We start from the raw sequence: 12173 nt of genomic DNA, 5'->3' as shown, positions 1-12173 counted from the left end.
TTCTTAATTAAACTAAGTACACACACTCATACTTCTTAATTAAACTAAGTACACACACTCATACCTCTTATTTAAGGTAAGTACAAGCACTCACAGTTCTTAATTAAACTAAGTACAAACACTCATACTTATTAATTAAACTAAGAACAAAGTCTCATACTTCTTAATTACACGAAGTACACACACGCACACTTCTTAATTAAACTAAGTACACGCACTCATACTTCTTAATTAAACCAAGTACAAACACTCATGCTTCTTTATTAAACCAAGTACAAACACTCATTCTTATTAATTAAACTAAGTACAAACACTCATACTTCTTAATTAAAATAAGTACGAACACTCATACATCTTCATTTAACTAAGTACAAACACTCATACTTCTCAGCTGAGATGCCCTATTACCTATTGCTTTGCTCTGAAATATTTCACAGTGCTCAGTGCACTCCAAATCTTAACTATTCTGTGAGCAAAGCACAGGCCCTTAAGTCATTTAGTATAGTCAAACGCTAAGGTGATGAGTGGATGGGTGAGTGAATTGCTGCATCATTTGGGAAGATAGATGGATGAATGAATGATGGAGTGTGGGGGAGATGAATTAAGATGGTGTAGATGGTGGAGGGAGTGATAGTGCTTGGGATGAAATAAGGGGGTGTACATGAATGAGTGCAGAGTGTAGGGTAGATGGTGGACAGTTGCAGGGTCAGGATGAATGAAGAGCATGAGGATGGGCAAAGAGTGTGAGGGGATGAACGAGCAAAGTGTACATAGTTTAATGGGTGCATGGATAGATGAAGAGTATGTGGGTGGGGGTAAACGATAGATGGATGGATGGATGGGGAGAGAAAAAGGTGGATGACTGGTTGGATGGATGGATGGATGGGTGGGTGGATGGATGGATGGGAGAGGATCAGAGAGTAAAAGGTGGCTAGGTGGATGGATGGATGGATGGATGGAAGGAAGGTAGGATGTATGGGTACATGAATGGATAGATAGAAGAGTAAAATCTGGAAGGATGGGTGGATATATGAATGGATAGAAGGGAGAGTAAGAGCTGGGTGGATGGATGATGGGTGGTTGGATGGATGGGTAGATGGATGGATGAGTTGATTGATGAATGGATGGGTAGGTGGGTAGGTGGATAGATGGATGGGTGGGTGGGTGTATGGATAGATGGATGAGTGGATGGATGAATGGATGGGTGGGAGGATGGATGGGTATATGGGTGGATTGATGGATGGATGGATGGAAGGGTGGATGGATGAGTGGATGGATGAATAGATGGGTAGGTGGATAGATGGATGGGTGGATGGATGGATGGATGGGTGGGAGGATGGATGGGAGAGTTAAAGATGGATGGAAGGGTGGATCGATCTATCTTGGCTGGCACATGGTTCTGCAGTGGAATTTGATATAAAGAAGCTGCTGCTACCCATGCAGATACCAGGAAAGTCTGTGAGAAATACTAGAGGTAGGCTGAAACTCTAGTTTTCTCTTGGTACAATCTGAGACGTGGAGCCTGTCAGTGGTGAGGTAATACTTTGCTACTACATCATCAGCAGCAGCATCATGGGGATTGTTTGCCTCGTGGTACACAAGACATATAGACCACTACCCTTCTGTGTGACGGGCTTCAGTACTCTTCCCAGCAGACGTCTCAGCTGCATCAGATAAGAAGGTAAACTTAAGCTAAGACCCTGTCAGCGTTTTCAGGCCAGAAAAGAATGTTTAAACAAACTAAAATAATCAAAGAAGTGAAAGACTACTACAGTCTAGATAGTGCTAAAATACTACTTGTTTTACTGGCTGCCTGAAGAGTCTGGCCCCCTTGAATGTATTCCTCAGATAGGTGACCACTGTCCACTAACTACAAGGGTTGTCTGTAAATTCAGCCTAATGTCCACGGTTTTGTGGTAGAAGTGCATTGATGGGCAAAACATGTGGGCATATAGAAGGGGCAATTGAGCCATTGCTACTCATATAGACCCCACAATTTCTTTTTTCAGTGTCTAGGATCACATAGAAACAGCAAAAAGGAGGAGAAATAAAGCATTTCCCCTCGTTTTGCCATGTTAGGGCCAGGTTTTCCCTGGTCTTAACTTTGGCGCTGCCACATATTTACGCCACCCTTGTAAATTTGGGGCAACATCAAAATGAATGGGTGTTGCGGCAGAACGCCCATCGCATTGCCTACCTCGTTCACGCCAAGTGTAGCGTTAAAGGGGGCCTTATTTACAAGACGGCGTTGTCACAATAAGTGGCTTAGAACTTCCTTGTAACTAAGGCGAGGCCCCTATTGCCACAGGAAGGCAGAAAAAAATGATGCTCCTGTGGGTATAGAGGATTGTAGATATGCCTCATCTTTTTTCACGTTTTGTTCATGTATATCTCAGTCATGCTGGGAAAAGCATTGTGGATCTGGCCTGAGTGGTGGCGTGAGTCTGAAACTTGAGGTAACTAACATCTCTGATCTTTCAAAGCCCTTGGAGTGTCAAAGAAGAGGAAGGGAGGCTTAAACCTTCTGAAGAAACTCGCATTTTACCTCAGTCAGTGGCACTGATTTAATATAGTGAATAAAAACATGTGTCTGCTCTTAATTGAAGGAGACCAGGAATCATTCGGAGGGTAACGCCGAGGACTCATGGGTGCGCTTTAAAGACAGTCTTTGCTATAGGAGTGGAACATTTGTAAATTTGTCTTTTCACACGTTTGTGTTATTGTTTTTTTAACTTGTCCAACTTCACATAGGTGTCAAATTCTTGTATATCAAAATATTTTTCATGTAGCACACTCCTAATTGTAACTGAAATAAATGTGAATTAATGATTTCCCTTCTAAGCACCCCATGCAGATGGCAGATGATCTTACAGCCTGTGTTTAGCAAAGTCATTCTTGGGGAGATCACCACTTGCAACTGATGATGCTAATGTACCGTATTTACATTCTAGGTCTGGATGGAAAAGAGCACCAGCAAAGGACGGGAAGCCTACTTGAAGCCTATCACTCTATGATCCACCGCTCATGAGTGTCTTCTGTCCTGCAGTATAAACGCTCTTGTGAACATCTGATGTAGGATCCACTCTCTTGTGAACATCTGCTACAGGAGGCACTCCCTTTTGAACATCTCCTGCAGGACCCACATTCTCGTGAACATCTTGTGCCCTGCAGGTTCAATGCTTCTTGAACATCTGCTGCACAACCCACATTCTCCTGAACATCTGGTGCCCTGCAGTATCCATGCTCTTGTGAGCATCTGCTGCTGGATCTGCACTCTTGAGAACATCTGGTGCAGGATCCATGCTCGTGTGAACATCTGGTGCAGGATCCATGCTCTTGTGACATCTGCTGCAGTATCCATGTTCTTGTGAACATCTGATGCAGTATCCATGTTCTTGTGAGCATCTGCTGCTGGATCTGCACTCTTGTGAACATTTGGTGCAGGATCCATGCTCGTGTGAACATCTGGTGTGGGATCCTCGTTCTCGTGACATGTGCTGCAGTATCTACGCTCTTGTGAACATCTGCTATCCCAAAGTATCCATGCTCTTGTGAGCATATACTGCAGGATCTACATTTTTGTGAGCATATGTGTACTGCAGGATTCAAGCTCTTGTGAACACATGCTGCAATATCCTTCCTCTTGTTGACATCTCCTGCAGGATCCACATTTGTGTGAACATCTGATGTCCTACAGGGTCCACTCTCTCCTGAACATCTACTGCAGGATCCATGCTCTCGTGAACATCTGGTCATCTCGAGGATCCACACTCTCGTGAACATCTGCTGCAGGATTCACATTTTCATGAACATCTGATGTCCTATAGGATACAAGCTCTCATGAACATCTACTGCAGGATAAACTCTCTCATGAACATCTGCTGCAGGATACAGTCTCTCGTGAACATCTGCTGCAGGATTCACTCTCTTGTGAACATCTGCTGCAGGTTTCACTCTCTTGTGAACATCTGGTATCCTGCAGGATCCAACCTCTCGTGGACATCTGCAGCTGCATCGACACTTTTGTGAATATCTGGTGTGCTGCAGGATCAACACTCTCATGAATGGTGACCGTGGATCCAAAGGCCAGCCCTTCTGATGATGACCTACATAGTGCTTGGCCACGGGAAGCTCCTCAGCCTTGACGACAGCTTGGCAGAAGAGAAGGACTTCACCCGGGCTCTACAAAAGTTCATGAGGGACAGGGGGTCCCCAATCGACAGGATCCCCAGCCTGGGTTTCAAACAAAGTAGGTACCTACCAGACCTAGAGAGCCCCATTCCCATCTCTGCCCCCAACTAGAGCACCTGAGCTGTACCTAAGGAGGCTAGTGCCACGATACTGTTAGCGTATCATCGAGCGACTCCTCCACGTAGTAAAATATCACTATATCGGAAACAACAAGGCACCGCACTGAAATGTAACCCTCAACTCTCAGCACAACATCACACCCCTGAAGCAAACACGCAGCTCCAGAAGTCCACGAGTGCCATAGTAAAGCCTTCCCCAGTACCTTACTCACGTCCCCCATCTGAGCCCATCACCCACCAGGCTGGACATGTCCAGCCCGACAAGCGCAGGCACATTCACTGGTGTTTGGAAAATGAGAATGAGAGGGACCCCTTACCAAAGCCAGGGGAAATAGGGTACTTATACTAAGTATAAAGAGAGATTCCCAGGCAGACAACTTTAAGACAACACCATGTGACTTGAGCACATGTAAATTAAAGCCCATATGTTAGAACATGTACACCTTCAAATTAAGCAAACAACTTTACTAAAATCAGTTAAAAAAGATTTTTTATTTTTATATCATTAAAAAACACTGTAAAAATACTTTCGTAATGAAGTATACAATAACTAATCGGGGAGAACAATTACACCCGACACCATTCAATCCTATATGTGTGGCACAATTGCATACCCAACCTAACAAATTTATCTTGTTGATATTGTGATCTAATATACTGCACAGAGAGACAAAGACAGACAGTTAATTTTTGTCATTATTTTGACACATCCGTTTAGAAATTTCGAAATGCTACTCTTTGGAACAATCAAACTGTACTGTATCTCAAAGACGAAGCCGTTGGTACGAATTGTGTCCAGTAATAGCGTCGACGTGTTTCGATGGTTACTATTTATAGTCCATCTTTATCAAGACAATAATACTGTCCCTCTTGTTGTAGGCACTGGTTGGTTGCCGTGGTTATTCACTCCTTATGTCATCATGTTCTGATTCCACATGTGAAAGGGGATCGATGAGACCTTGCCATTAAAATAAATGAAATCTCTATCTGCTCAAGAAGTAGTCGGATAAAAGATAAATTATTATATAAAAAGGGCACTCTTCAAATTTATGCTTGCATGTATAGTTGAACCATAATAATAGTACATCCACTGATTCAATAGCAGAGTGGTCTCAAATTTACTGCACATAAACGTAGTTCTCCCACAGATTACCCGCTCTAGGCTACTGAGGCATCACGAACCACCTTATGGTTATCTTAGTGTGGCAGTAAGCTTCGCACTTGCTCACGAGTTTTACAACCGGTGCTGCAACACAACTCTCCAAATAAGCCCTGGTCTCAGTCGTTAAAAACAGAAATAGAAGCACGTATGCACAAAGGACTGAATGCGCTATCTCTAGGAACCGCCGTAGGTGTTCTTGTCCCCAGCCTTAATAGAGATTCTCCGTGGCGAAGCGCTTCACTTTTTCTCCCGCGTTCATTCACTGGTGGCCACCATGTACTGGAATCTATGTTCAGATGTTCTATGAATCGTATCAATGATGCCGCAGTTGAGCCAATTCACAAAACTCACTCTGAACTTCACTCCTATAGGTAGTCATCTTTTTCTATAGAAGTGTCCCGCTTGCTAGAGTTTATGAGGGCTCCGTACCCGGATGCACCAGGAGCACTCCTCCAATTCTCTTGTGAATTACGTGACACACGAGCAAGCCCGCGCGCGCTGACGTGGCTCTCTTAGACTTGTAACATTTATTTTCTCTACAAGGTGAAAATACATGTAACAGAAAAGAAAATCTTTCCACTGCACCTCCACGTATTCTGAGGGTGTTCTCTCACCATTCTCACCCTGAACACAGATTTATAGACCAAGGGCTTGATTTACATCTTGGCGGACGGGTTACTCTGTCACAACAGTGACGGATATCCTGTCTGACGAAATATAAATCTCATTATATCCTCTCTGATTTATTTTACGGCGAACGGGATATCCCTCACCGTTGTGGTGGAGTAACCCATCTACCGAGATCTAATCAGGCTCTTAGGGATTGGCAGGATGCCAGGACAGCAGGGTGGCAGAGGTCATAAGGTCATAACCCTGGTCTCATTGGTGTATTTAGAGATCTCCTCCTGCCTGGCAGAGATCGCTCTGCATTCAAAGACGCCCCCTCCATCGCCGATCCTCTGAAACACTGTAGGTTTACAGAGCAGCCGCCATTTTTAAGTCAGCCCTTCAGCAAAGTTTATTGTTTTTCAAAAACAAACTCCTTTTGCTTATGAAAGAAAACAAAAAATCTAATGACCTTGGCACCCTGGGAGTTTTCTCCAAGAACATAGTGGTCCTGTTCATGGCTGCCAGGCTCTTTCTGACATTTCCAACAGGGAAAAGGTACGGCACAACTTCCACCCTAGATAAGGTGGTCTGAGGTGTTTAGACCAACGGCTCAATGTCCATCCTGCATTTCCACTGAAGGGGACCCCAGGAGGCTCCGCTGGTGGAAACATGACAGTTCGCCAATTGTGATACATTGGACAAACCAAGGGTTTGGTGGGACAGGGTACCCCACCCAGTGTAATTTTAAGGATTTTGAGGGCCCCGGGCAAGATACATGTGGGTGGCCCATGTATGGAACAAATTATAATTATATTACCTATTTCCTGCTAACTTAAGCCACCATAACAACAAGCATTAATAAATTATATGTTAACCTTTAATAGGGTCACACATAAATAGTTGAAATATGACCCCAACATTGTTAAAATGTCACAGAGTAGCTAAAGGTAGAGACAGAGGGACAGAGGTTTATCTCGAGAAAGAGGATAGACAGAGGTAAAGGAGAGAGAAAATTCACTTTTCCAGGAGGCTCCTTGGGAGGTGGAGCCCTGGGCAATTGCCGATTTTGCACATGCCTTAAAACGCCTCTGACCCTGCCATGTTTACAGTGGAGTACCCTGCTGGCCAAACTCTAAAAAAGGCCAATGCCTACCACTGCACCGCAGAACCCACCCCACTGCATTCAGAATTTAGCAAACGCCAATCACTTATGAAGTGGAAAACTTCAACAAAGCTTTACTCAGGTTTAAAGAAAGGGATGAAACTGATTGTACATAAGTGAGATAGGAGAAGTGTATCATCTCAGACCGTCACAGGGTGAGGGTGGCTGTGTATAAATGACGCAGGAGGAGTGTCTCAACATAGACAGTCACACAGTGAGGGTGGCTGTTTATAAAGATGCAAAAATAGTGTCTCTTCTCAGACCTTCACACGGTGAGGGTGGCTGTGTATAAATGATACCGGAATAGTGTCTCATCTCAGACCTTCACACCGTGAGGGTGGCTGTGTATAAATGATGCAAGAGTAGCATCTCAACTCAGACCGTCACACGGTGAGGGTTTCTGTGTATAAATGATACAGGAGCAGGGTCTCAACTCAGACCTTCACACGGTGAGGGTTGCTGTGTATAAAGATACAGAAGCAGCGTCTCAACTCAGACCTTCACACGGTGAGGGTTGCTGTGTATAAAGATACAAGAGCAGCGTCTCAACTCAGACCTTCACACAGTGAGAGTTGCTGTGTATAAAGATACAGGAGCAGTGTCTCAACTCAGACCTTCACACAGTGAGGGTTGCTGTGTATAAAAATACAGGAGCAGCGTCTCAACTCAGACCGTCACACGGTGAGGGTTTCCGTGTATAAATGATACAGGAGCAGTGTCTCAACTCAACCCTTCACACTGAGGATGGCTGTGTATAAAGATACAAAAATAAGGTCTCTTCTCAGACCTTCACACCGTGAGGGTGGCTGTGTATAAATGATACAGGAGCAGTGTCTCAACTCAGACCTTCATACGGTGAGGGTTGCTGTGTATAAAGATACAGGAGCAGCGTCTCAACTCAGACCGTCACACGGTGAGGGTTTCTGTGTATAAATGATACAGGAGCAGTGTCTCAACTCAGACCTTCACACAGTGAGGGTTGCTGTGTATAAAGATACAGGAGCAGCGTCTCAACTCAGACCTTCACACGGTGAGGGTTGCTGTGTATAAATGATACAGGAGAAGCGTCTCAATTCAGACCATCACACGGTGATTGTGGCTGTGTATGAAAGATACAACAGTAGTATCTTAACACAGACTGTCACATGGTGATGGTGGATGTGTATAAAGGATACACGAGTAGTGTCTCAACTCAAACTTTCACACGGTGAGAGTAGCTGTGTATAAAGATACCAGAGTACTGTCTCAACACAGACCATCACACAGTGAGGGAAGCTGTGTATAAAAGATACAGGAGTCGCGTCTCAACTCTGACCGTCACATGTTGGAAAGTGCCTCTTTTTGCATGCTTAGCCCCCACTTTTTGTCTGATTTTGATCTGTACGTGCACTGGGTCCCGGCTAACCAGGTCCCCAGTGCCAGATCGCTCTCCCAAGACACTGTACCACGATTGGCACAACTTCAGCTACCCCTGTAAGTCCCTAGTGAGTGGTACCCCTGGTACCTGGAGCATGTGTACTGAAGAGGGCCCTCTGGAGCTGCAGCACCGGTTGTGCCACCCCAGGGACCCCTCACCAAGGCTAGGCACTGCAGGCTGCGTGTCTTGGTGCAGGAAAATTCAAAGAGTCGGCATGGCACACAGCCCTGTGTTTACAAAGTGTGAGTAGAGTTGCACACTCCTAGCTTACTGTTGATCAATCTGGCTCAGGGACAGCTCTTTCGTGTCATCTTGCTGCACGGTGATGGGTTTCTGCCTGTCCCCATGTGAAATTTGTATGTGTGTTTCAGGAAAATATGTGCCGGAATCCCTATGTGCACTGGTAGTGGCTTATGACCTATCAAGTTTATCTATGTACACGCAAACACTTTAAATAGTTTGACTGCAACAATCAACGTCTCAACAGGTTACACTTACATAGACAGATTCATAAAAAGCATATAGATTGCTGAAGCGCAGAAAAAAAGGGGAGACAACTAAGGGTGTTTGTTGGTTTCTTATGAGGGTCTGTATTTAAAGATCGGTATACATTAATAGTTATAACAGCACTATTTTCAATGTATGTGGGTGTAACCCTGAAAAAACCTGTACAGACTTGCTCATGCAAAGAGTGGTCAGCGCTAGTGACACGTACAAAAAGAACATCGTATGCATTTCGGAACATTGGTCCCAACCTCAGGGGCCTCTGTATTTAACAATAAAAACAATTAAGTCAACCAAAGCCTCACATCTCAACTAAGTAAACAGCTACATCTGATAACGTGATACCTCATCTAGTTTACTTCTGTGGATTTTCATACAAATTTACCGGCATCATGCGTATCCCATCATTGTTTCCTTGGTTGAGATGTGAGGTTTTGGTTGACTACATTATTTTTACTGTTTTTGAATTGCAAAATTCTGTAAAATACATGGAATATTTGAAAAACATAAAAGAAATGAAAATGTTGTGTTGTCAAACTATTTAAAGCGTTTGCATGTACATTGTTAAACAAGATAGATCATAAACCACTAACAGTGCGCATGGGGATTAATACATATATTATCCTGAGACACACATACACAGCGCTGTGTGCCATGCCAAGATGTAGGTAAGTCACTGCAGGACTTTAGCCCTAAGGCAGGGTGCACTATATCCTATGTGTGGGCATATAAGCATGAGCAGATGTGACCCTGCAACGTAGAGTTCATTCTGTGAAGTTGTAAGTGCACAGGGAAGCCATAAAGGATGCATGGATTGGATTCGTGTCAACACGAATTTCGTAGCTCCATGATGGATTCATTGATTTCTAAGATGTTTGGTACCAAACATCTTGTCTTAATAAATCCTCACTGGTGCCAGTGGTGGATTTATTAATAAATTCACACAGGAGACCCTTTTAGAGGGTCCCCTGAAAACCTACCAAGCACCAGTGTGATTCCTGCCTGGCCTTTGTCAGCCTGCCACCACCTGGCATGTTTCTGACCTCATGGGGTGAGAATCAGCGCTCTCAGAGGACAGAGACAATACCTGCTCTGGGCAGGGGTGTTTCACACCTTCTCTAGGACAGGATGGCCTTCTCCCCTTGTAACACCCCTAAATTCATAATTTAGGTGGCTTCCTGAGCCCTGAACATCAGATTCCTTTTGACCAAAGAAGACCAGGACAAAGAAGACCCGCTACTCGAGAACTGAAGCCCTGCTGCAGAAAGAAAAAGGCGCCAAACTCTGCCAGCTGGTCCAAGGACTCAACAGTCACTGCCTGCTGTGCTGTCCTGAACCTGCAAGGACTCCAAGAACCCCGGAGCACTTACAACCTTTGCAAAATCACTGAGAAGCTACCTTAGAGTGAAGGTATCACTCCCCTGCACAGCACAGGCACCGATCCCGTGAAGTCCAGTTTGTCAACTTGGACTCCCTGACAAACAATGCAGCCCCAAAGCAAGAAGAGGTGTAACACCTCCAAAGGGTCAGATCTGCCTCTCCACCAAGTTTGGAGGCACTGGGACCTACTATAGCCGAGGCGTACCAATACCCAGGGTACCAAACCCCCAACAGTAAAAACCACAAGGAAGAGTCCACTCTGGACTCCGAAAGCACTGGAATCAAGCACCCATCGAGGGACATCGAGGCACCCAGGACCCACTTCCTGAGTGGCCCAGCTGTCCCGAGATCGCCTCTCCAAGTTGCCTGCTCCTGACCGCGAGGACCCTGAGACCCACAATGCCCGGCTGACCTGTTCACTCTGCAGCCGGCCTCACAGGCCCTAGCACTGACTAACCAGCTCTGCTTCCGTGGTCCCCAGGCCCTCACAACCTCCTCCCTCTAAGAAGACCCATCGGACTTATCTGTAGTTCCACTTGTGTAGTGTGTTTTTCAGTAGTCCCCTTCGTCTTTGCACAACAGTTTCCAAGACCCTCAGCACCCTGCTCCCACCCGATCCGGGACGCTCTTGAACTTCTCCTGTTGGAACTTTAGACCTAGTCCCGACATCAACTTAAAAGGAGACGGTGAACCTAGTGAAAGCATTGCCTGATTTTGTATGCATTTTTCCTCTTTTTCCCGATTGTTTCCTATAGTGTGTAATTGGACACAAAAGTGATACATTTTCCGAACTTTGAAAAATCATATCTCTGAAAGCACTTACCTTAGAACTATGTTCCTGGTCTTAAAAATACACAAAAATCAACTTTATGTCTATAAATTGGTCTCAGATTTATTCTTGACTGTCTGTCTCATTTATTGCCACTGTGAGAACAACCCTGCACTAAGCCTAACTGCTCTGCCACACTACCACAGAAAGAGCCTTAGAATTCTCTACTTTTACCTCTGCGCACCAACTGGGGACCCGCTGGGCTCTCTGCACGGTGTACTTCATTTTAGTGCACTATATAGAGAGCCGGCTTCCTGCAGAGTGGCTGCGTATAAATGATACAGGAATAGTGTCTCTTCTCAGACCTTCACACGGCGAGGGTGGCTGTGTATTAAGACACAGAAGCAGTGTCTCAACTCAGACCTTCACACAGCGGGGGTGGCTGTGTATTAAGACACAGAGGAAGCGTCTCAACTCAGAACCTTCACACACTGGGGGTGGCTGTGTATTAAGACACAGAAGTAGCGTCTCAACTCAGACCTTCACACAGTGAAGGTGGCTGTGTATAAAAGATACAGGAGTCGCGTCTCAACTCAGACCTTCACACTGAGGGTGGCTGTGTATAAAATATACAGGAGTCATGTCTCAACTTAGAACTTTACACGGTGAGGGTTGCTGTGCATAGAAGATACAGGAGTCGCGTCTCAACTCAGACCTTCACACGGCGAGGGTGGCTGTGTATAAAAGATACAGGAGTCATGTCTCAACTTAGAACTTTACACGGTGAGGGTTGCTGTGCATAGAAGATACAGGAGTCGCGTCTCAACTCAGACCTTCACACGGCGAGGGTGGCTGTGTAT

The 12173-nt window shown here is 45.1% G+C and overlaps 1 protein-coding gene across 6 annotated transcripts in view; it reads left to right on the top strand.

Moving 5' to 3' along the window:
• Positions 1 to 12173, top strand: part of LOC146863488 (uncharacterized) — a 234510-nt gene that overhangs the window by 182544 nt on the left and 39793 nt on the right. For 2 of the 6 annotated variants that reach the window (XM_085642915.1, XM_085642914.1), the window contains exon 2: positions 2952 to 4249. The exons of 2 other annotated variants lie outside the window; for them this stretch is intronic. In XM_085642915.1, the coding sequence (XP_085499041.1) occupies positions 4099 to 4249 (151 nt within the window). In that variant the 5' untranslated portion in view covers positions 2952 to 4098. Of the gene's footprint in view, positions 1 to 2951; positions 4250 to 12173 lie in introns of those variants that run through there. 2 more of the 6 variants (XM_085642916.1, XM_085642919.1) reach the window with 2 other exon arrangements.

This window comes from Triturus cristatus, chromosome 2_2 (assembly GCF_964204655.1).
Source record: "Triturus cristatus chromosome 2_2, aTriCri1.1, whole genome shotgun sequence".
NCBI classification, from domain to species: Eukaryota; Metazoa; Chordata; class Amphibia; order Caudata; family Salamandridae; genus Triturus; species Triturus cristatus.
This window is presented reverse-complemented; position numbering and strand designations above follow the sequence as displayed.